This window comes from Camelus bactrianus, chromosome 19 (genome assembly GCF_048773025.1).
Source record: "Camelus bactrianus isolate YW-2024 breed Bactrian camel chromosome 19, ASM4877302v1, whole genome shotgun sequence".
Lineage (NCBI taxonomy): Eukaryota > Metazoa > Chordata > Mammalia > Artiodactyla > Camelidae > Camelus > Camelus bactrianus.
Genome location: NC_133557.1, coordinates 14,754,371 through 14,779,960, shown reverse-complemented (window position 1 = coordinate 14,779,960; position 25,590 = coordinate 14,754,371). Strand labels below are relative to the sequence as shown.

General features: G+C 47.8%; 1 protein-coding gene across 1 annotated transcript in view; it reads left to right on the top strand.

Moving 5' to 3' along the window:
* Positions 1–15,207, top strand: part of TTI1 (TELO2 interacting protein 1) — a 39,734-nt gene extending 24,527 nt beyond the window's left edge. Inside the window, exons 5-8 of the mRNA XM_010960746.3 lie at positions 233–373; positions 2,338–2,542; positions 2,834–2,921; positions 14,440–15,207. Of these exons, the coding sequence (XP_010959048.2) occupies positions 233–373; positions 2,338–2,542; positions 2,834–2,921; positions 14,440–14,623 (618 nt within the window). The 3' untranslated portion in view covers positions 14,624–15,207. The remainder of the gene's footprint in view (positions 1–232; positions 374–2,337; positions 2,543–2,833; positions 2,922–14,439) is intronic.
* The last annotated feature ends 10,383 nt before the right edge of the window (positions 15,208–25,590 follow it).

Here is a 25,590-nt window from a genome sequence, read left to right as displayed (position 1 = left end):
ACATGAGTGTTCTCCACGGACTTTCCCGAGGTGACCATGAACCCCATGGAGACAAGGAAACATGTATTTTGTCCCTGTGTGCCCCCCTACCCAGTACCTAGCTAGGGCTTGGCATGTAGTCAGGACTCCATAAATACTTATTTCACTAGTGAGTTTCTAAGTTTTATTCTTTTAAAACAGTGACTTGGTCCCAGGTATCTGTCTGCCAAAATCATGTCCTCTTTCCTTTCAGGTCTTGGATGTGCTGGATCTGTGTGTAGTGGTTCTGCAATCCCACAAGAACCGGCTCCTTCCCTTGGCTCATCGGGCCTGGCCCTCACTCGTGCACCGACTCACAAATGATGACCCCCTAGCAGTGCTCAGAGCCTTCAAGGTACCACACTGATGCCCCACCACGGTCAGTCGTGGCGATGGCGGGGAGTAAGCACAGAGCTCAGCAGTGTCTTTGGGAATTGGTTCTCTTTCTATCTGATTGCGATGTACTACATCCTGAAGAAAGTATAGAAAAATAAGAAAAGCACAAAGAAGGAAATAAAAGTCAGTTTCCTTTTGAATTTGAAGCAGAGTGAACTAGATGAAGAGAGCCACCAATATTTTTTGAGCACCTACTATGCACTGGGTAGCATGCTTGGCACTTCCCCACACTGTGCTCGTCTCCTTGCCACAACCTTTCAAGGAAGATACTATTATCCCCATGTTTGACAGAGGAGGAGGAAACAACCCCAGAGAAGTTAAGGAACTTTCTCAAGGTCACACAGCTAGTAAGTGATAGAACCCAAATCTGTGAGTTCACGCCCATGTTCTGTGCACTGCACAAGAGTCAAGGTGAAGAGGCCAAGGTTCTAGCAACAGGCATCTTCTGCCCAGCCGAGCAACTCTGGGCAAGGCCCATGACCACCTCTCCCATCTTTTTCATAGTTGCATTGTCAAGGATAAAATGGGACTATTTGGTGAAATGCTTTGAAAAGTTAAAAGCCCTCTGTGTATCTATTCTTCTCCCTGATTTAGTTTGGCTTGTATTAGCACACATATTTTGGCTTGTTTATTTATATCCTTCCTTACTCTAAAAAACATTTAAAGCAACTTATGGAGATACATTTACCGTGGCAAGCTAACATAAATTAGATGTGGGTGAGCAAGATGAGGCAAAGGAAAAAGATGTGTAGGGATATAAAATGAAGCCAGGAATGCAGCTAATCTTACTTGGCAAAAGTGTTTTGGGTTTCTGTGAGATTCTTCAGCATACACTGGACCAAAATGCAAGCTTACATTTAAAACATATAAAATTGTTAATTGTTTTTCCAGAGCAAAATACACAAAATGACACACATACACGTGTGTGTGGAGAGAGAGAAAGGGAAGGAAGGAAGCTAGGGTCGAGGAGAAGGAGGAGGTCTTGCTAAGTCCTGTTCAGATGTGTTTTCCTTTATGAAAATTAATAGGTTATCTGAAATGACAGCAAGTGTTGAAAAATGAAAAAATATAAAGATCTGTGCACCGTAACAAGCTGCTTTCCCACTCCCAGACATGTGGATGACCCTTGAGGTCCGTATGGCCTCATGCAGTCCAGCTGAGAGCCCTGAAATAAGTGCCCTGTTCTCCGCAAAGTTGACCAGCACTCTCTGTGCTGGATATGGCTTGCTTACCAATTTTTAAAGAAATTCCTATTATCCTGTATACTCAGTCTTGTGCAGCGGGGCAAAACATTTCAATATGTTCTGCTAGAGAAAGTTTAAAACGAGACATGCAAAGAAACTGCCTGTTGTGAAAGACTGAAGATGGATACACATAAGAGATTGTGCCGTAGGATAGAAGGAACTCTGACTCGGCTCTGCCCACTGGGGGCCCCACCCTGACCCAGGCCAGGGACCTCGGCCAGCCCCTGCCTTCCCAGTGCCCATACGTGGCAGCTGCTGAGCTGGGCCTTGGCTGCTGGACTTGTTTCTCTTTGTTCAGCTAACTAGAGTTAAAAGCACAAGTCTTTCCTCAGAGATGTTAGGAAGATTCAAGAGATGGTCTGTACAAACTGCTTTAAGCTCTTCTATTTTTTTTTTTAACAAAAAAGGGAGGGAAACCATATTATTCATCCAACCCAAGATTCCTTTGAATTATTCTCCATATAATCTGTATTTATGGATAAAAACAGCCATGCCTTGGGAGCTGAGATCTCCAAATTCATAACTGTCAGAATCACAAACTGTGGGCAGGGGATTAACAGCAGTAATTCAATTTTTTTTCCAAACAGAGACCTAGATGAAATTGAATTACCAGTCATTCTTTTAGCACTCTGGCTGCCTTGGCGATGTTCATTCACCAGGTTGGGGTCTATCTCCGCAGGTTTTGGGTACCCTGGGAGGCAAGTGTGGCGATTTTCTAAGGAGCCGGTTCTGCAAAGATGTCTTGCCAAAGCTGGCTGGCTCCTTAGTCAGCCAGGCTCCCGTCAGTGCCAGGGCTGGACCAGTTTACTCCCACACACTGGCATTCAAGTTGCAGCTGGCCGTCTTGCAGGGCCTGGGCCCTCTCTGTGAGAGACTGGACCTAGGTAGGTACCAGCCATTCTCACCCAGACACAGACTGTGCGTTCTGTCACCCCTACTGTTTTCCTTTTCACTCAGCCATGCTCTCCTCATCTCTCTCCATGTGCACATCCTTCCATCTTACTCTGGCCTCATTTAACCTTAGTTTACCTTGCTGTGGTTTTAGACCTGGGGGTGGAGTATAGAGCCCACGGCATCTTGCCTAGCCATTCCAGTTTCAGCAGACAGCAGTTGGTTACTGCTCGTCCCCAGTGAAGTCTGAGGGCCAGTGCTTGTTTTGTTTTTCCTCTCTGCAGGTGAGGGTGACCTGAATAAAGTGGCTGATGCCTGCTTGATTTACCTCAGCGCCAAACAGCCCGTGAAATTACAAGAGGCTGCCAGGAGGTACGTCTGCTTGATCACCCACATCTCTTTACGTTTGTCCTAAATTATAGATGATTTGCTAATGGCGAGCAGAGTCGAGGCATCTCTGCTCTTTTCTCTTCTCTCTCTTCTTGCCAGGTTAAGATGATTTCTTTAACTGTGCCAACATCTAGAGATGGTATTTTCACTAGATGCATTTCTCTTTGCAAGTAACCTTTTCTTCTGCCTCAGTGTCAGCAACAATTCCATAGGGGCAAAAAGCGGAAAGACGGTGTCCCGGAGGGGACAAAGCACTCGCCGGGTCGGCGGGTGATCTGCTTCTGTGCCTTATTCTTCTGGTGGCCAAGTGACCCTGGGCGTCAGGTGCCGTGAACCCTCACAAATTGTATGCAGAATTGCGTGTGTGCAAGCAGACACGTAGGTGTCTTTTTCTAGACAGAGTCCATATCATTCATCTGATTATGATAGGAGTCTTTGAACCAAGAAACGTTCAGAACCACCGGGCTAATGGTTTGAAGGGCCTTTTCCCAACTCTGAAATTACATGATTCTAATTTCCAAGAGTTCTGCTTATTAGAGAATAGCTGTACGACCTCTAACAGAAAAAGCTGTGTCTGGTTCTGTGAGTCCTAAAGGATTTGTCTCAAAAGCTAAAATTCTGAGCACAGCAGCGCTCCCCAGACTTGAGACCCAGAATGCACCCCAGCCCCCTTCCCCCAGCTCTCCTGGCCGGGAGCAGCTTGCGCCCTGGAACTGCCAGCCCTGGACATGTGCAGCCAGGGCGGAAGCCGGCCTGTCCAGCCTGGCACTGCCTGCTGCCCTGGACCCTGCGGCTCCGCATCCCCAGGCAAAGAAACAGTCCCTCCCACTTCATTGGCTTCTGGGAATGTGTCCCTGATCTTTCTTGGTCGGGTAGGAATCATCTCATTCCCTGAAGGACTGAAAGGCTGCTCCGACCGAGAAATGAGGAAAGCCGACTTGCTCCCCTATAAACCTGTGCTCTCTGGGAGTGATGGAAGTATCTCTTTGAATTGATTTATTATCCTTTGCAATTTTTTACTGTTGATTTCCCCAGGTCCCTTTTTTCTTTCTGCCCCTTTCCTGTCACATCCCCTAGGCCCAGAATCAGTCATGGTTTCTCAAGCACAGGAGCGCATCCCAACCAGCTTCTTGTCCCCAGACATTTTTATTCCTTGAAGGACCAACTTAGGATGAAAAGGGTCCTCCCCCAGGCAGTGTCCCTGAAGCTAATTGTGCCAGGATTTAAAGTACAACTCTTGAACATGATGAATCCATCTAGAATCAGATTCTTCTGGGTGCCTGTAACAACCAGGAGTCACAAAGATCTTATTTTCACATTCCCTGCCCTCTCCTACTTTTCCCACACCCGCCCCATACCCATCTTTCAAATTGAGACCCGTGAAACAAGCTAATAGTCACAATACGTTATCTTTTCATTTCTAATTTTCCTTTTTGCCGCTGAAAGCAGTTAAACTCAAATCAGACATTGCTGACTCTTGAGTTGGAATTCCAGGGGCCTCTGAAGGAGGAGAATATGGCCAGACTGCAGCGCCTTTGTTTGCTCTACCGCATTCCATTCAGGGTTGAATCAGATGACCTCCCTCTGCCAGGCAGGCGGGGAGGAAGTGCAGGGTTGATTGCTTCACAGACATATCATCTGCAAACTTATTTTGAAGTCAGGGGGAAAAGAATTCAGTTGTCCTTGATCAGGAGCTGATTTGGCATCTTGATTCAGAAATTAATAAGCTCCCTAAATGGGAGAAGAATCCTGAGACAGTAGGAAACCTGGTCTCTTTGTGAGTCTCATTACCAAGTGAGGAAAGGGAGATGGGTGGGCTGATTAATATTAAAACAGTCAGACCTACAGGAAGCAGTGAATGAGGTTCCCTGAGTGAGACAGAGTGCCCAGCTCTGCAAATGGCCGTACATCCATCCAGTTGTTTGTCATTAATTTTCTTTCCTTCATCCCCCCAACATCCATTCCAGAAGTGAAGCCTGTCTACCTAACCTGTGAAATCTCTCTTAAAACTGTGTTTCTCCTCACCTCCAAGCTGCCAGGCCAGGCCACCCTCATCTCTTACCTGAATCACTGCAGGAGCCTCCTCCCCAGCCCCCTGCTTCCACTCCTGCCCCTCAGTGTGCCCCACACAACCCGTCAGTGACACCCCGCTACCCACTCATGGGGAAGAGAAGGCTCTGTGTTCTTTGCCGGGGCCCCAGGAGGAGTTCTATAGCTGGAGGGTTACAAAAACTCAAGCTTCAGCTCTGTATTCAAAAGAACCAGTAAAAGCCAGAGCCATCCAGAGATTCCCCGCCGACTCCCTAAGAGGTCGTGAGTTTCCAATAACCTGCTTGCTTTGGATGTGGTGGGGCTGGTGAGGAACCTGTGAGGGCACGCGGCTGTTTTGAGGTCTCCCGCATTCTGAAAGGTGGTAGACGAGCAGCTGTGTCTGTAGGTCTGGCAGGTGGGGGCTGGGACCTCAGAGGGGCAGCCTCCCTCAGGTTGGAATAGAGGCAAACCTGGCTGCTCCTTAAAAGTTCCTCTTTGTGTGTGCATCACGGTCGGGTATTTCCTTCCTCCTGTTTGCTTTTCCTGGCTCCAAAGAATGACCAGGCGTGTGTTTGCTTTTTTAATTTGTCATATTAAATATAGCCTTTGTGGCAGGCTTTTACATCCAGGCTGTAAACTCTAGAAATGGAAATTGATCAGGGGGTGGTTGATATAACCAAGGCTGTAAATGCTGAGAACGGAGATGCCATTCCAGTTTAATGCTTTTATCTAGCGAATGTGCCTTGTAAGGAGGGACATAAATCTTGCAACTTGGTTGGGGGGGTGCGGGGAGGAGGGTAAGAGCAGGGTATAACCTTGCTGTTTGTTACCACCAGGTGTCACTATTATCTGGCTGTGCAAGAAAAAATATCAACTCCCCCAAGTTCCACCAATTAAATAACTTCAATGGAAAGCAAGTGAGAAATCTATATTTGGGGTGTGGGAGGAGGGATCAGCATATCATGAGTTGTAAATAAGGCTGAGTTCCTGAGAGTAAGCACTGGATTACAAAATAACAGGTTATATCAGCCACACCCCCATCTCACCTTGGCAAACTTAACTGGTGTAAATTCTCCAGTGGCCCTGGAAGCCTCTGAGATACCTCCCAGCATGCAGTGGGCCTCCGCAGCTCTGTGCCTTACTGGCCATGGAGCTTTTCCTTCCTACACATGAAAGGAATTTGAGATGAGAGCACATGCCCTGAAATCTGTTTTTCCTACATGCGCTCGGCCTGGTTCAACTCAACTCCATGAAAACCACACTCCTTGAGCTTCTCTGAGCAGCTCTGAGGCACCCTGTCTTTAGCGTGGAGGTCTTAAATCATTCAATGAGTCTTCCACCCTGGGGCTAAAAGGAACAAAACTAGGCAATACCTATTTTTAAAAAGTTGAAGTCCATGCCCAACAAAGGAGGAACAATGCATTTAGGCCTTTCAGTCTCTGCCCCCTACTCCTACCTCCACCTGCCAACCCCAGAACCCAGGTGGGGATGCAGGGCGCCCGTAGTAGTGACTGGCCGTGCGCCTCCTGGTTGTGTAGATGCTGGATGCTGTGGTTCTTGATGTGTGTGGCGGGGAAGGGAGAGTGCCCTTGACTCTTCCTCTCCTAGCCATTGTACATACGGGTAAGGGCACAGTCTTGGAGGTGGGCAAGCCTAGGTTCACATCTTACTGGCTCTGTGACCTTGAACAAATGACTTAGTTTCCTTGCGCCTCGTTTCCTTCCTCTATAAACTGGGTTTGGTGCTAACACCTTCCTCCAGAATCTTCATGCAGGTGAATTGCCTTAATATGTAAGAGAGTCTGCTTGGCGTTCATTCATCCTGCTGGTTGGCTGAGGGGCTGCTGCATGCCCGGCACTGTTCTAGGCACTGAAAATAGAGGGGAGCAAGAGGGCCTCTGCCTTCCTGGTGCTTCCATTCTGGAGGTATAGTTGTGTGTATACAAACCCACGTGGGAGATACATAAATCTGCCAAATATATGATGTATTGTACATATGTTACACATACACATATACACTTGGGCATGGCATTTCTTGTTGGAAGCCTGCTTCATCTTTACTGAAATCTGAGCAGGGCTTTTCACCAGGGAAGGATCTTTTTCATGTTAATTGTACCACCTCCCCCTACCGCCTTTTGCAGGGGAAGTCAGGACCAAGTTGGAAGGTTCATTTACTGACTGACTTCCCTGCTTGCTTTCCAGCAGTAGGATCCCAGCCCATCAAAGACCCAGCCGCTGCTTTCAAACCCTAGACAAACTCAGACTGGCATAGGCTCATTCATTTCATCCCCGTCAGAGCCCCAGCTCCTCTCTTTACCCACATGTGGGCCTATTATATTTGAATGGATCAGGAGCCACAGAGGTGATCCGTTAGTTCAGCTGAGCTTGAAATTAGTAGCTCATCCTCTCAAATGGTGTGGGCAGTTGGTTTGAGCTGGGGAAGCAAAGCTGTTAACCCTCAGATTGCACCCAGCATGGAAATGAGGGCACTCTTAATATTTTCCCTTTTGACATTTGATTAATAGTTGACAAATCCAGACCCAAGTAGTTAGCTTTCCTATTATCCATCTTTTGACAGGCATTGCTGCTTTTCTTTTCAAGGCTGATTGTTCTAAAAATACACTCAGATCTGAAGCTGTTCACTGTGCATATATAGGCATGATTTCCTGGTGTCAAAGATAAGAGATATCTGCTGTGCAGATTACAAACAAAGTGGGTTGCTGGGTTTCAGATCTCAAGGCAGGGACCTCTGTGCTACTTAAATCAAATGCTGCCAATCCTGCCCCTGCTTCCTTGGTGTTGTCATGTGATTGATAATCTGCCAGGGTCATCCGTTTCACCACCCAGTGGGAAAGCCAAGTGTGGGATGTGCATTGCACTTGTACATGTTGTGCTGGGTCGGGAACCAGGATACTCTTGACAGGAGATGGAGCCTGGTAGCTGGACCGCCTGCACAAAGTGGATTTCAGATATCAAAAGCCTTGGCCAACCACAGGGTGGCCATTTCATCCCTTTGCAGGGTCTGTAGTCTGTGCTGAACACCTAAGAGGCAAGAGTGAATGTGATGATCTCTGTACCAAGTACAGTAGCCAAGGACATGGTTTCAGTTGCCTTGTTATATCTGTATATATTTAAAAGATCTTTTGGAGCCTCTTACTATAAGCCTGGTACTGTGTTGATATCAACAAAGGTGTTGACAGTTCAAAGTCCAGGGTAGAGTTGGCCTCACATCACTGCTTAGGAGCGCTGTAGTCTTGGGCAAATTAATTTCCTTCTCAAAGTCTCAGTTTCCTCATCTACAAGACTAGAATAAGCATATCTATTTTTTTCCACCGAATACAATTATTACAAAGATTTAGTAAAGTCATATGTATTAGTCTTTAGCACAAAATGTCAGCCCAGAGTAAAAAGTCAATAAGTGGTAGTTATCATTATTTAAACTTCCTCCTTATTCCAAAAAAGACCTAGGGAATCTTATAACCTTAAGTGTATACAAAGTAAATAGGAAGTGAGGACATTTTTTAAGGGAAAAATAAATCAGAGGGAAAACAAGGGGAAGCCAGGGTTAAGGTTGATATATGAAACGCAGACTTTGAACTCTGCACCCCTGCTGGAGATGAACTTCAGTACGGCTCTGGGTTTCCTAACAGACAAGGCAAAGAGGGAAGCGCATCTGCTGTGCAAATTCCAGTCATTTCTGGAATAAGAAAGGAAAGCTTTTCAGAAGGAAGCACAGCTCTGAAATTCCCTTGGTACTGAAGCCTAAGAAAATTTCCTTGTGGGTCATCTTAGAACACTGGATACCACTGTGACCGATTATCCCTAATGTCCTTGCAGTAAATGCAGAAGTATATTTCCTTGAGCTGTTTCTTACAGCAACATCAGTGGAGGCTGCTGGCTTAGTGCCAAAGCGTGAGTTACAGGAAAACAGTTCGGGGTGGCCGGGAGGGGGACGCAAAACAGGTAGTCTGCCACGAAAATGTGTCTATCTTCAAGGGTGTCAGTCTTCCAGGGGGGACCAGGAGGCACAGTGTGGCCGGCAGCGCTGTGGTGGTGGTGGGCTCTAGGCCGGTGCTGGGGCCTGCATTGGGGAGAGCTGGCTGGATGGAAGGGGCTGCTTTTAAATCTTGCCCCAGTGGGATTTAAACCCTTCTCGGCTCTGGCTTATTTTTGTATTGTCGGTAGCAAATTGGGCCTCTCAGTGCCATATCTTTTTAAATATGCACAAAACAATGGAGTCATTCCACTGCATCTATGATACTTTGTCTTGTGGTACTTTAGGGACTCGATTAGCATCATAAGCTTCTTCTGGTGTTTATGGTTTTAAATCCTGTCCCCGTTGCATTTAAATATTCTCAATGTCAGTCTCTGTGTGAGTGTGCGGGTTGGTGATCGATAGATGAACGACTGTGAACAGGTAAATACAGCCGAACGAGTATGTACAGCTGCAGAGGTAATTGGTGGTATTTATTTGGAGAGTGAATCGTTGCTTCAAGTCATAATCCTCCATTTCCAACATTTAGAAACAAAAAACGGCCTCCGTGCAGGGGAAGATAGCTAAATTGAAAAGCAAGAAAGGACAGGCTTGAAATACTGGTTAACCAATGAACCGAGGCCCATTAGTGTGAATTACCGAGTGTGGAAGCATCGCCCCAATGCTTGCTGGCTCGGACACGTCGACACCTTGAGCATCCGTTTATTTAAAAGGAAACACAGCCTCATTTGTAGCATCAGCATGTTCGGAGCCACAGGAGAAGAGGTGGCTGGAGGAAGGAGGAGCGTGGAGGCTGTTCTGCCAGAAAGGGAATAACAGGGAAGCCAAAATAACTTTGCAGATGTGCCTCACTTTCCAACAAGTGAGTTTATTTTCCGATTGCATTTAGTCGTGCTCAACGTATAGACAGCCTGTGTCGTTTTCCTAAGAAGACACCCTGAATAACTTCTTTAGACTCCCTAAATAAATAAATAAATAAATAAATAAATAAATAAATAAATAAATAAATGGATCACAAAGCCACAAGCTCTTTACCACTGGCATTTACGCAGACAGCTCATGAGAGCATTTTATAAATCCATAGAGACCAGGAGCAGCAGATCCCTCAAGCAAGTAATTGACAGAGAAAGAATAGCCTGTCACCCAGGAGAACTGGAAGTTCTGAATTTCAGTTACAGTTTATTTAGCTCTGCTGGGCCTTGGTTGGCCAGCAGTTTTCTAGAGCTCCCCTTGAGCAGATGTTGTCTAGCCCGAGATGGTGAGGACGTACTCTGGCATATTTGTGTCTTCAACCGAGGAGGGTCTTTTTGGTTTTGCCACCTTTGGGGTGGAAGGGCCTATGATCCAGCCCCCATGCCTGAGAACTGCTGGGGAGTGTTTGGGCTGGATCTGATGTACAGAGAAGTGACTTGCCACGTCCCCTCCCCAGGAATCCTTCCCTGGCTCGGGCCCGCATGTGATCTGAGCCTGGCCCTCTCCACATTGCATTGTGCACCTCTGATCAGTCTGTCCTCCCCACCAGACAGGGAGCCCCGAGGCCAGAGCCTCTGTCCCTTTGTGTCCCACACACCTAACACAGGGCCTGGTGCTAGCAAATGCTTGGTGAACCACACAGAGAGGGACTCAGACCCAGCCAGCTGGATTCTAGCAGCACATTTCCCACCCCCACCCCCCACCCCAGGCTGCCTCACCCCTAGCTTTGTCACTCGGAGCACCTGATATTGATCGTAAAGGAATGAGTCACTTCTGTTGGTTTGGTGTCTGGAGTTTATTAGGTACTTACTGATACCCGTCAACTGTAGATAGGGCTGAAGTGCAGGGGAATGGCTGCCTGCATGAAGTGAAATTCAATAAAACCGCATTTTAAGTGAAAAATCAGTATAAACACCAGGCTTCTTTGCCATGGAAACAGAGGTTGCTTAGAAACTGCCTAACGGCGAGTTCTAAATTTTTTAAAGTCAAGTTATCATTTAAGCTACACGGCCCTACAGGTTATTGAGAGATAATCACTCGCCTCAGGACACTCAGAGGCATGAGGCACAACTGAGTGCCTCCCAAAACTCTGGGGACCAGATCATCTCTTGATAACTGTGCTCCCTGGAGCCACTGATTTGGGCCTGGGGGAAGGAGAAAGAAATTTCTGTTCAGAAGTTAAATGGTGTACGTATATATTTTTTCAAGTGTTTCTCTTCGGTTGGGTTTGAAAAAAGGGAGCTGGCCATTTGGCATGTTCAACAGCCATCTCGGCCGTGTCTCAAGATGTATTAGGAACATTTTCCAGGCAGTTACTCTAATGACTTCAAAGCAGAGGTCCCATCTTTGTCTTCTGCCTTTTGATTATGCAAAAGGGTGCTTTCGACGTCTTCAGCTGGGAAGAAGGAGCCCCTTTTCTGGGAGCCCCTCTCCCCAGCTCAGGATGGGCAGGAACTGGTCACAAGATGAAGTGGTATCAGAGTTTGGAGCAGGGCTGGGCCACCGAATACTCAGACAAGACCTCCTGGGTCTCAGGCTCAGCTCCTAGAGCCTCAAAGTGAACAAAAGTCCAGGTTCAGAATTTGTCGGTGTTTAGAGTTCAGCGGGTCGCATGCCTTCTGCCAGGCAAAAGCACAGCTGTGCCTGCCAGCCACCTGGCCGCGTGGCACAGCAGTTGCTCCCGACCTCGGGCACGCAGAGGGCAGAGTGTATCGCATTTGTTTCTTCCTGAAAATAATGGGCAGAATTGAGACCCCTACCTAGTCAGTATGAAGGAAATTATGAGTGAAACAAAAGACAAATGTTCTGCCCTTTCCAGAATATCTAAGAATTTTTCATGATGTGACGGTGCTGCCAAGGTTGGTAGTGATAATTATTCCTCAGACACACACACTCTTTCTGGAAGAAACGGTGTTTTCATTATACACTTCAAAGTGTTTTCCTGCACCTCATCTCCTTAGGGCCTTGGAACAAACCTGTGAGATGGGTGGGGAGGGTGTGATGATCATTTTCCTTTGGAGAAAGAGGAAGCGGGTTCACGGAGGCAAAATAATTTGCTCCCCGCCACAGAGGTGGGAGAATAAATTGCATTGCCACCTGCCGTTCTGGGGGGTCAACCCCTTTAAGAGCTAAAAAGACCCAAAATAATTCTCCCAAGAGTTTGGCTCTTGCTTAATAAAAGAAGGCGAACTTCGCCTCCCTGTTAGCATTTCATTTGGGATCTCAAAGCACAGAGAGAGTGGCTTCCTTCCTTTTCCTCTCCTGCCAAAGAGTACAACACCCGCATTTAGCAAGTTAAAAAGGGCTTCGAAAATGAACATTGCAACGTTTCTGTGCCATGGAAGTCAGAACAGAGCTAGGACTGAACTGGGCTGTGACACTACTTTGGTGGGTGTCACCCAGATCAGAATACTCCTTGAAGCTGAGAGAGCGCCCATGCTGTAGCTTGAGGAATTGTTCCAGTACTTGAAGGGGGAAAAAAAAATCAAATGAAACCATTTGCATTCTAACAGTCTTTGGCACCAGGGAAAACTGTCAACTGTGTCACGTGTAAACAGAAATCCGCTTCCCATTTTTGGTGCATTTTTTTCCATAATTTCCCTTGCCACTCTAATTATCAAAGATATTTTTGTTTTTAAACAAAAATTGTCTCCCACGCAGGCCCCATCTCCTTTCTGCGGTGAAGTGGTAACAGTGAATTAGAGTATTCTAATCACTTCTCCAGGAACCACCACTGAGGTTATAAACTCGAGATTACCCTAAGTAAAGAAAACTCTAATTGTTTAGGCACGAAACAGGCCAGAACATTTTTCAGAGTGCCCCACTCCACCTGCCCCCCCTTGCCTCCTTAGCATACATGTCTGTTAAACTGAAAGAAGAAAGCAAAACTGACTTTGCCAGGGTAAAACCCAAACCCCCTGAGAGCACAGGCTTTTCGGATTAACAAAATTAAAAACCAGAATTTAGCTCCGTTTGGCTAACATTTAAGTTCATATTTGATGCCCAGCAGTACAGGAGAGGCTCCTAGGAATGGTCCTCAAGAAGAAAATTTGATCCATCAAACAGCTTCCATCTGCTGTCAGTTGGTAGGCAGGGACCGCCTGTCCTAGGCCCTGTGCAGGGCTGTATCTGTGTCTTCTCACTGAAACCTCAGCAGAACCCTGGGTGAAGTACGTCCCCAGTTTTTAAAAATCAGGAAACTGAGACAGAGATGGGCCACACAGCTAGTGACATCTGCAGTAACGTGACTCCTGTTAGTAACGTGCCTCAGCCCTTGGTGGTAAGCAGCTGACTTCTCCTTCAGATCATTTTACAGAATATAAATATTTCTGAAGTCATTAGTGTGCAGTGAAGTAGGTCACTTATTAAACATGAGAACCTGTTCGATCAGGTATCGGTTGTTGACCGAGTGCTGTGCTAGGTGCCTGAGGTACAGGAGTGAACCAAACAAATACGGTCCCAGCCATCAGGGGCTTGTGCTGCGAGGAAGGGAGGTGGTCAGTAAACAGGCGGTTGGTAAGTGCTGGGAAGGGTGTCCTGAAAGAGAAAAATAAGGGGCAACCACCTAGGCAAGATGGTTTGGGAAGGCCGACCTCTCTGTGCAGGTGACAGGGGGACTGCGAGAGAGCCGCCCAGCTCAGGGAGGGCCTTGTCCTTCCTGAGATTGAGAAGCCAGACTTCGAGTCCCTGGGCCAGTCGGGTGTATGAAGTGTACACTTGGATTGCCCAGTGCAGTGGCCCTGGACATCATTCAGAAACGGGATATAAGCAGACAAGAGGCGAGGGTTGTGACCCTACGGCTCAGACCAAGAAAAAGAACGTCAGCCATGGTGGGTGTACAGCGTCCAGGCCCTTCAGTTCTCTTCATGTTGCGTGTGGGGCACCTGTGCTCTGCCTCTGCTGAAGGTCACGGGGCAGGGCTCCACCAGTCCTTTCACAGAAGAATAACTGTATCTGATCCCTGTCCAGACCACCGAGAATCGTGGCTCTCGGGGGCCAGAAGGGGGCCGGCTGCCGAGTTCAGCAGTGAGCTGGAGGGCCAGAGATAAGGACTGAGTGAGTCTTGGGAGTTAAGGGTTTGCTGAGGCTCCCCAAGTGGGACGGGGAGCCCCTGCTCTGGGGCTTGTCCTGTGAGCTGAATGGAGCCTGTCAAGAGGGGTGGGCCCTGTCTGTTTTCTTCCTTCTGAAAACTCCTGCTTTATACCCCAGAACTTAACCACGTGTCTTTGCCAAGAGCTTACTTGATGTCAATATTGTTCTGCTCAGACTAATTACTTTCCTTCTCTATGTCAACGGATATGAGACTCCTTTCCTCTATCTCTGTTAGGTCTTGGGACCATTCTAATGGCCCTGTTTATGAAGTAAACTGGGTTTTGTTCTGCTGTGCAAAGTGATGTGATGTGAGTACCAGTTTTTTCTCAAACAGGCCAGTGAGCAGCCTTTCAGGTAGAACACCAGCATCCCTCCCTCATGCCCCCCACACTCCTTTTCCATCTCTCCACAGCGTTTTCCTCCACTTGATGAAGGTAGACCCAGACGGCACCTGGTTCCTCCTGAACGAACTTTACTGCCCAGAGGACTTCATACCTCCCCACCCCAGCCTCCACCCTGTGCAGCTGCGGGGGGCCACTGGGCAGCAGAACCCATACACGGCCAGTGTGCTCCACCTGCTCCAGGAGCTACAGTGACCCCCGCCCCCACCGGTGGGCAGTGGATGCCAGAGGAGGTCCCCTTCCTCCCCTGCCAAGGACGAGGACCTGGGACCAACCCCACCCTGGCCAAGGGCGGTGGCAGCAGCAGCAGAGAAGACTGCAAAGGTGGATTAGACAGCCAATCAATTTATAAATTGATCGATCACACAACTGCTTAGAAATTGGGTTGAAGGAAAGTGGCTGACTGTTATTTATATTTCATACCTGGTGTTTTCAAATGACATTGTCTGGCAGCTCTAAGGGCTTAACTCCTTAGTTTACCATCTCTGCTGCCCAGCTGCCTCACAGGCCACCCCTCACACACCTGCGGCTCTCTGACTGACACACACCCACACCCGAGGGGGAGCTTGAGGACACTTCTGACAGAGGCCTGTACTACGCATCGTGTGTGTCCTGAGTGCCTGAGGACCGCGTGGAAGTGTCCTGCATCCAAGAGTTTTCAGAACACTGGCCTGGAACGCAGATTTACATGCCTCCATCTCCAATAAGGAATGAACTCTTTGCACCTAACCTGTTCTTTGGAAGAAAGTGAAATAAAGGCACTTCTCAGATGAAGAGTATGATCAAGACCTCACTTTGAAGTTTGTTATTTAAATTGGGTGATTTTTTTAAAAATGAGTTTATGTTCGTGAGTGGGTAATACAGTCATGGTATAAAATCCAAGCAGTACAAACAGTGAAAAGTCAGTCTCCCCTTCCTCGTTCCCCAGACACCTGGTTTCCCTCTCCGAAGGCAAACACTCATGACAAGGGGTACCTTTTAAGTATGTTTAAACTTCCTGTCGTGGATAATGGTATCCTGAAGCCCCATGTGCCCATCACCCAGCCGCACTAGTTACCAGCCGTGACCAGCATTGCTTCATCACTGCCCCTTCCCTCCGCGCACCCCCACCGGGCCCTTGAATTATTTTGAAGCAAATTCCAGTACCGTATCCAAACTTTTTTTTATAAAAACGTACAGCCAGAATAGTATTTTCACACCTAAAAAATTTAACAATGCTCCTTTAATATTGCATTGGGCCAGTGTTTAAATTTTCCCAGTGTGTGTGAATCAGGATGCAAATAAGGTATGCACATTGCCATTATCGATACATCCTTTAATAAATCTCTTCTAATTTATAGATTCCCCCCTCCACTTCTCTTTTCTTTTCCAGGTAAGTTGCTTATTGAGGAAACAAGGTCATTTATTCTACAGCATTTCCCACAGTCGGGATTACTACTGATTCCATCCCTGTGGGGGTCATTTCACGGTCTCCTCCTGTCACCTGTATTTCCTGTAAATGAGGCAAGAACAAGAGGCTTGATCGGGTATGATTTTGTTTGTTTTTGTTTTGGGCAGCACTCCTCCATCGGTGATAATTCTTTCCTTCCATGTGACGTCTGATCTCTTCCTGTGATGTTGGCAGCCATAGGTGAGCCTCCCCTGAATCCACTCATCAGGGATGGCAAAGCAGGGCCGTTCCAGCCCCAGTGCTGGCTTGCTTTTAGCTAGAGACTTGCGTCCCTTCATCAACCATGTGGTAACCTTGAGGGAGTTTGTGTGTAGAAAGGGCAGGATAAACACTTGATTTTCCTAGCTGGGGGATTTACAACCCACAGACTATGTAAATTTTGGTACACAGCCACACACATGTGCATGCACCTGTGCTGAAGGACCCCAGGAGTGATAAATGCTTCCTCACCAGATGCATGGTGAGGCTCCAGCTCCTTCAGTGACATAAATAATCCCCAAGCTCTAAGAAGAATCCCAGAAGGTGGGTGGCATGGGGACCTGTTGGAGCAAGGGTCTGCAGCCAGTTCTGGAGAGGCCCCACTCATTTCCTTTTAGGGCCTTCCCTGCAAGGGCAGAGGGTGTCCAGCTCGGGTCTAGGTGGCAGCAGCCTGGCTTCTGGTCTGGCTCTGTCCATGAGTCATTGAGCCCCCCCACCCTTTGGGCCTCAGTTTTCCCACCTGTAAAGTGGAGGGAATGGGCCAGAGAGCGAGCTCGTAATCTCTGGGGATTCTGGACTCTTCCAGGAATCAGATGAAATCTGAGGACCCACTCTCCCCTGAAATGTTTGTCCTCCTCTCCTGTCACTCACAGGAGGGCGCTGCATCCTCCAAGACAGCAGTCACACACATCTCTATCTCCCGCTGGGTCTGCTTAGCTGACCTTGCAAATTCTGTCTACAATTTCAGACTTCACCTATGACCCCACAGGGACTCCAAGTTAAGAACCACTGAAAGCGAGAGATAATCATTTAACTCTCTTCCGGTTTTAAAGTTCTGGGATGATTTCCTTTGGGAAAGGGAGGAAATGCCCTCTAATTGAGGGGATTGTAGAAGGATTCACAGAGCATTGTTCCTAATTCCACTGGGGACACAAAGTGACAGGCTAATTCAATCTGTAGGTCCTGACAAATGAGAAAACAGGTCAGAGAGGTGGCGTGACTTGTTGAGCATGACCTGGCTCCCAGTGAGATTAAAGTGGCCTGCCCTCCTTCCCCGAGCACCCAAGTGTGGCAAGTCGTGATAGTGCACTGACACGCGGGGGAACGTGCACATCTGTGCCGTGATAAAACTCAGGCCCTGGGGAAGCCCTCCAGAGGGTAGTCCTCCCTCTGCATAGGACCATTTGTGGTGATGTTGCAAAAACCCACCTCTTCCTCAAGGAGTTAAGACATCCTGAGTTGCTTTCGGATTCCTGCAGGCAGATTGTTGCATTTGATTAAAAAAAAACTAATTAGAGTGCCTCTCCAGTTATTATTAATTCAGGCAACTTTAATTTTGAACCCATCCAGCTGACTCAATCTAGCCCTCGTTAACGGAGGCTTTGCAGAGTGATCACTTCCCCCCGTTAAAACTTGCTGGTGCAATGAGGATTTCTCCTCTCATTCAGGGTGCACCCTGAGTACTCTTGAGTATTGGGGTGGCTGGAGTTGGGGGTGGGTCAGGGGTTAATAGGCAGATACTGAAAGGCCTTGCATTTTGGGTTGAGATGTTTGAGCTCTGACCTGCAGGCAGTGGGAGGCTCTTGGAGGATTCAGGGACGTGTAGAGCTGGATCCAGGGGATCCTGTGAAGGGCTGAATGTGGTCCTTGCGGGGCACCATATTGTGGAAAGAACATGGATCTTGAGTTCATCAGAGGTGGGGTTGATTTTCTGATTCTCTTAGTAACTGTGTGACCTCAGGGGCGTCCTTTACCTCATTTTCCCGTCTCTACAATGGAGTTGCTCCCTCTGTGTCTTTTGGTGGAGGAGGAGTAAGTGCTGTTGTGTTTATGGTGTTTAGTGCCCGGGGCTTGACAACGTGCTCTCCTTCCCCTTCTCCCCACCCCTTTGCGCCTGGCTTTGTGAGAAATGCAGTATCTGCTCCTCAGAGACGATTATAGCTGAGGAAGTAGATGGTTGTATCTCAGAGAGAACCACCCAGGAACTTCCAGGGACCACAGCAGAGGAGGAGGTAAGATCCTGGTAAGACAAGCAGACTTGGCAGGCAGACAGGATGCAGGGCATTCCAGACAAGGAAATGCCACGCCCAAGGGCATCGGGGCGTGCCTGCCAATGTACTCATCATAAAACTCCTTCCATTGCGGTTAGTAGGAGACCCAACTCAAACTGGCTTGAGCAAAAAGAAATGCCTGGGCTCACGTGACCAAGCCCAGATCCCACAGATCCCAGATCTGGGCTCCAGATCCCACCCCACAGTGCTGTCCCCAGTGTTGCTTTCCTTCTCTAGCAGCCTCTCTCTGTCAAGTGTCAGAGATGGCAGGTAGTTCCAGGCTTATGTTCTTTCCATTGGACGAACCTAGAAGAGCGTGCACCTCCTTCTGACAGATCCAGCTCAAGTTCAAGGATCTGCTCTTCTCAGCTCACCTGTCCGTCCGCCACCGCACCCCAAACCAAGCATTGTGCATCCAGCAGGTGTCAGCAGACTTTCTCTGTAAAGGGCCAGATGGCGAATATTTTAGACTTTGCAGGCATATATTCTCTATGGCATCTTCTTCTTTGATTTTTTTTTTTACAACCTTTTACAAATGTCAAAATTAGTCTTAGCTCAGGAGCCTTTCAGAATAGGCCGGGTTTTTTGTTTGTTTGTTTGTTTTTCCCTGGGACCTAATTTTGCCAACCCCTGATCTACCTTGTCATGGGCAGACCTGGAGGCAGGTGTCAGGTCAGCTCACCCAAACCATATGAGGAGAGAGCTGGAGTGGAGTGGTTCCCCCTAGAAGGAAGTGCTGCATTTGGTTACCAGGAAAAGAGATACGGGGTGGGGAGGGGGCAAAAATGACAGGCATTCACCGCCCCACATTTGTGGCAGGTGACAGGAGTGGCTTGGCAGTCGGGGAGGGGGTGTGCAAGGAGGCTGTGGTCACCGAGGCCACATTTATGAAGGCCCTTGACTGCCAACTTGAGGATCCCAGCCTTAAGAGATCAAGAGGCAGCCTTGGACGGTTCTTGAACGGATGAGTAATGTACTAGAAGCAGCGTTTTAGGAATATTCATCTCGCAGCAGCATACAGGAGAAATTGGAAGGGAGAGAGACTGGCGATGAAATTGTGTTTCTGAAAGTCCCAGGACGAGAAAATGCACCTTTTCCATCAACCCCAAACTGTTTGACATGCCGTGGTTCATGGGCAACTTGAGGCACATAAATATGTGCTTTAAAGTTTAAAAGTAAGAAGTGAGATGAATGGGACCTCTGATGAGGCTTCCTCCGGCTTGTTCGGAAGAGTTGAGAAGCCCTAGAAATGATTTTCCACGGCTCCAGCTGTGATGAACAGTGCAGGGCTCCTCTCCCTTTGTGTGATTCACCCCAGCCCCTGTGTTGGGCTTGATTGGAAGCAAAGTGCCCGTATCGCCTTTCCCCCAGAGTAAGGAATAGAGGCCAAATTTCAGAAAATAATTCTGAGTGATGGCTGACTCTGTCGAAGCGTTGATTGCTTTATAAATGGCCTTCTTCTCTCCGCACCACCCCCCTGCCCCCCCACCACCACTGAAGTTTGGAGGCAGCGGCTTTTCAAATTACGCTTGAAAAGCAGCCTGATTTCCCACAGGAATCATCTGCTAGATTAGGAGCTGTTCTACCTTTTCCAACAGTTTAACCCAGCGTACAAAACCCGTCTGCAAAGGGCGAGGAGGGAGCGGTGTTGTCCTCCCTTCAAAGCCTTCAGATCAAGCCATTTATGAAAATGTCTCTCACCGCAGCCATCTCCCAGCGTCTGGGACCGCCTGCTTTTGCAGCAGGAAAGGGTTAAAAAGCACAGATGAATGGCTGCCTCCACCACCCCCTTCTGTTTTCCCTCCTTATATAATTTGCCATTCTTTTTGCACAACAGCTCCTGGGTCTCAACCTGCTCTCTCAATCAGTACCCTCACGTCCTCATCTTCCTCCCACACAGGCAGGCTCAGAAGGAAGGAAAGCACCTTTCAGAATCTCTGAGGCATTTCCAAGGGAAAAGATGCTGGGGGGAGGGGGTGGGGACAGGGAGAAGTGATGGAGTAGAGCCAGAAGTCTCTTCAAGAAATAAAACATGTTGCATTTCCCAAGGTGGAGGTGTGGAATGGACACCGACCTTGGTGCATCCCATCTCTCCTTTGCCCCATTTCTCACCTCGTGGACCCCACCTGCCATTCACACACTCCACTGCCCAGTTCCCTAGAAGATGGCAGAGAGTCCAGAAATGAAAAACGAACTGTGCCCCAGTTCACAGGTGACCTTGGCAGTCCCTCCTCCTCCCCAGGGCCTCAGTTTCCCTGTGTGTTAGGTAAAGGGTTTAAACCAGTCAGTCTCCCAGCATTGCTCCACTTCCTAAACAGATCACAATTTGATAGTAAAGTGTTGGTAAGGATGTGGGGAAACGGGTATGTAAGATGGTACAAGCTCTCTGGAGGTCATTGTGGCTGTATCTCAGAAACTTAAATGTGCACACCTTTTGACCAGTGATTCTGCCTCTAAGAATTTAATACGCATCTGCACAAAGGTGTACGTGCATAGGCAAGTCACTGCAAGGTTGTTCCTAGCTTATAGAAACTCAGAAATGTTGAATGCCCAGTATGTACCAAACATTACGCCTAATGCTTTACATTAATATCTCAAGAGACTGGGAGCAAAAGATAGGAAATAACCTAATCATAGGATTTAAACATCCATCCAGAAGAGACAGAAACGCCCCCTCGTCACCCCCCCAACACAGAAATTCTAGTGAGCTCTACTGAACAATGGTATATCAGAAGTCATGAAATGTTACTCTTAACTATTTCCTAAAAGTAAATATGGAATGGAAAAGAAAGCGGGACAAGGGGTTGGGGAGGGAGGGAAGGAAGGAGGGAGGGAAGCAGGGAGGGATGAACTGGGTAAATGAATTATGGTACATCCATATAACAAAATGAATAAAACAGCAATGGCTATCAGAATTTTAAATGCACATACCCTTTGACTCAGCAATCCTGCTTTTAGGAATTTCCTTGTCTGTATGCAAAGATGATGAAGCATTGTTTGCAGTTATAAAAGGTTGGAAACAACCTAAAGGTCCATCCAGAGAGCCCTGGTTAACTAAGTGTCTTACTGAAAGAAAGAGCTAGTTCTCTGTGTATATCTCCAAGATATATATATATATATATTTTAAAAGACTTTATTTTTTTAGAGGGGGGTAGGTAATTAGGTTTGTTTTATTTGTTTATTATTTTACTTATTTATTTTAACAGAGTACTGCAGATTGAACCCAGGACCTCATGCATGCAAAACACGCACTCTTCCACTGAGCTACACCCTCCCCTCTCCAAGATATATTATTAAAGAAAAAGACAAGCAGAACAATGCTACTATTTATGGGGGACAGGGGTACTTTGTGGAATTTCCCTTCAAGAACACCCAAGTGGCAGCCTCTAGGGTAGCAGGATCAGTGATGACATGTCTTTTCACGTTATACCCTTTATACTCTTCACATTTTTTAACCATATACATGTGTAGCTTACTCACTCAGAAAAAAAAAAAAATCTGTTGTTAAAATTAAAGACACTTATGAGTCTATAATTCTATGGTAAACTCACATTTTGGTGATAGGAGCCTAACATCATCTGGGTTCCCTCTCCTGTGCTTTGCATTTCTCATGGGGAAGCAGGCTTGGGGGAGAGGAGGTATTGCTCAGGCCAAATAAGCAAAGGGATCTTGGAGAGGATCCCTTCAGGGGATGGATGGATTGTGTGCCCCGAGGCAAGGAGGTTTGCTTGTAGGAAGACCATCTGCCATTCCGCGCCCCAGCCCGTCTGAGCCCCCCAGGACCCCAAGAGAAGGAAGTCGAGCCTCAGAAGCTTTCCTGACTGCCCAGGTAGAATTTAGAGCTCACACTCGGTGCTCTCTGGGTATTGCATGTTGCCCTCTGCCCCAGCCCCCACTGCAGCTCTGGCTTGCAGCCATTTCCCATCGCATTCATAACTGCATCTTCAGCACCTTGGACAGGGCTGTGGTTTGTGCCTTCCTCTCATTGTTAGGTTGACAGCTATCCAGAGATGGGCCCAAAGGCACCAAATAAAGGGCAAGGATGGATTCAAACCTGAGGCTGCTAACATCACCTGATGAGTTACATGATCAGTTACATTAGGTTTATGCAACAGAATTCAAAATCTGCAGGTTGGAAACTTCAGTTCAATAAGCATTTTTCGAGGCTCTTTATGTGCCAGGTCCAGAGACAAAAAGACATAAGTGCTGTCTCCTAGGAGCCAGGCTCAGAGGAGAGCTAAACAAGACAGTCATCATGAAAAGGCAGAGATAAAGTCTGGATTGGGAGGCGGTCTGGAGCAGCAGTTAAGAGCATGGCCTCTGGACACAGACAGCCTGGGTTTGAATCCTGACCCTGCTGCCTTAGGTAAGTCTCTTCATTACTTTGGGCCTTGATGAATAGAAATAATACCTCCCTGAGAGCATGGTGAGAATAGAGCATGGTGAGAATAAAGTGCTAGAGTCAGGGCCTGGCCCCCGGCAGTGTCCTGTGGGAGTTGGTTGTCACGGTGATGATGACACCTTAGAGGAATTAATGGCAGCACAGAGGATGAACTGAAAGGAAATTGGGAGGCTTCATGGAGGAGAGGACATCCAAGGTGGCTTTGTAGTACTTGTCCCTCAGACACAAAGAGAAGGGCCCCTCTGGGTAGAGGGTACAGTAAGTGTGGAAAATGCAGAGTGTGGCTCATGTGAATGGGAGGTGGGAACAGTAGGCAATAAGGCTGAATGCAAGGGTGAAGCTTCAGGAAGGGAGGCTGGTCTGTTCAATACCCCAGAGGCAGACCTGACTCTCCCACCAGTAGGCACTCAGTAGGTGCCTGAGGACCGAGTTGGTAGCATGGCCCCAGGGAAGTTGTTCTGTGACTTTCTGCAGGGCTCTAACTGGATGAGGGGCAGCGCTCACCCTTGCCAGGCCACCCCAAGCCCTCCCCTCCACCGTTCCTGGGGCCTGTTTTGGGGGCAGAACTGTTTCTCCAGGGGTGTTGTGTGTGGGCTCGGAAGGCAGACACTTTCCAGCTGTGTGACCTTGGACACGTCAATTTCCTTATCTGTAAGGTGGGAATAATAGTTAATAGCTCCCCCTATAGAATTTTTGTGAGGACTCAGTGATTTAACGCAGGGAGAGCACTGAGACTAGTATGTAGTTAACTCTTGGACACAGGTAGCTGTTCCATTTCTACAGGGCACCAGGTCCCTGGGAACTGGAGGATGAGTAAGACCCAGGACCGGCAGCCCCACCTGATGGAGCACAGACTGGGGAGACCACATTTCTGCCTCGAGGATCAGCGACAGCTTCCTGGAGGAGACAGCTCAGGGGAGGAGCAAAGGCCACGGGCAAGTGCCTCTTCTCTCCACGCCTCAGTTTCCACATCCACAAATGCAGGTAATAATGGTCTTGCAGTGAAGATGAAATGAGCTAATGCAAGCTCAGGGTGAGCACAGCATGGACTGTGAGCCTTTAAGCTGGGTTGCTTGGGAGTAGAGAGGAGCCTGGTTGTTAACAAGAGTTCATGACAGTGGGGCTACATTCTCAAACTAGACCCTCTACCAGCCATCAAGGAGGATAATGCCAAGCTGTGAGCTGACACTCCTGGTACATAGCTCCCTCTAATCTTCACAACTAGTCCTGAGATTGAATGTTGTGTCCATTTTAGAGGGGCAGAAACTCAGAGGTTAGAAGGCCGAAGAAGTAGGTACCTAAAGTCCCACTGTGAAGGGGGACTCAGATCCTCGTCCAGAGTAATTCCAGCTTGTGAGCACCTGCTTTCCTAACTTCTGGGAAGTCTAGACAAAGTAGGGGGTGCAGCCTTAGAATTTACACTCCAGTGTGGGAGGCCAGACTTTCCTGAGAAGCATTTTCATTTACTAATGGATTTAATGAGTGCAAAACTTCCTGTTTTAAACAAACAAGTGATTAGCATTGACTACAGAAGTGAAAATGGATCCTAATGAATTGCTAATTAGCCTCCTCTTCCTGGGGTCTTTAGCTGGTAAATTCTCTGGCTACTGGGAGTCTTAGTTGATTGGACTGGAATTCATTCATTCATTTTTCATTCATTCACTCAACATATGTTTCTTGGGGACCTACTATGTGTCACTGTGAACAAAGCAAGCAGTCTTCCTTTAAGTCTGATTGGAAGACAGTGCTGATCAACTAACCTCACAAATATATAACAACACACTTAAAGGACAGGGAGCTGGGACAGTGTGCAACAGGAGGACTTGTTCTTGTCCTGGGCTAAGCTGGGGTCCCTCAGAAAAGGCTACCTAGAGGAAGGGACATTTGAGCCAAGATCTGAAGAATAAGTAGGACTTGACTAGATGAAGAGGGATGGGAAATAGTAGAAGAGTGCTTCAGACATTCCCACTACAGCATGTGCAAAGGTACTGTGGTGGGAGGTAACAGGGTGATTCTAGGGGAAAGGGTGAGGCCAGCATGACAGGTGTGCAAGGAGTGTGTGTGTGTGTGTATGATGAGGCTGGAGGTTAAGGATTTGGTCTTCTTTGTACCAGACATGCTGAGTGCCTAGACCACATCCCTCAGATCTTACCACCTCAATGTTCTCCAACCAACTTCCAGCTGCCCCATGTTTGCATCTCTGCCTGAGGACTTTATACAGGTAAGGAAGGCCTTCTGTCTCCATACTTAGTAGGCCCGAAGTCCTGGCCAGTTAACACCCTGGGAGCAGCCTTCAGCCAATGACTGATGGAAGTTAATGCATAAAATCCACAGCTCCCTCAGCCCTTGGGAGCCCTGGGGAGCTTTAAGTTGTGTGCTCTACAGTGGCTGCCAGAGTTCCCGAGTAGGATGGAGCCCCATCTGCTCACTGTGGACACTTGCCCGACTGTGCACACTTCCCCTGTCTCATTTCCCACTCCCCTACTAGTGCTTTCTGGGATCACCTCCCAAGTAAACCACTTACCCTTAAATCTTCATCCCAGCACCTGCTTCTGAAGGAGCCCTTACTAAAACATCCTTTAAACAAGACACGGATACGTTTCCTGCCCACTCTGGCCCCTTGCCTGAACACCTTCCTCTCTCATTTGCTTCCTTTGCAGGGTGTGGGGCCCATGGTCCCAGCTGGGGTCTGCCTGGCACAGTGTAGATCAGCCCCATCACCTGCCTCTTTCTTGCTCTACCTCTGTAATTCAACCTGAGATGTCTTTTCTCTAGGGCAGCTATCCGATAGAACTTTCTTCAGTGATGGAAGTGTTTTTGTCTGCTTTATTCTATATGGTGGCCACTAGCCACAGATGTCTGTTGAGCACTTGCAATGTGGCCAGTACAACTTGGGAACTTGGGAACATTTAATTTTATTAGTTTATATTTAAAAATACATGTAGCTAATGGCTACTGTATTGGATACACAGCTCTGGGACATTCCCTGCCCTCTGTAGGCTGCCAAGTTTCCTGGACACTAAGCCTGATGGACCATGGGAGGGGCAGCTGAGTGGACCCA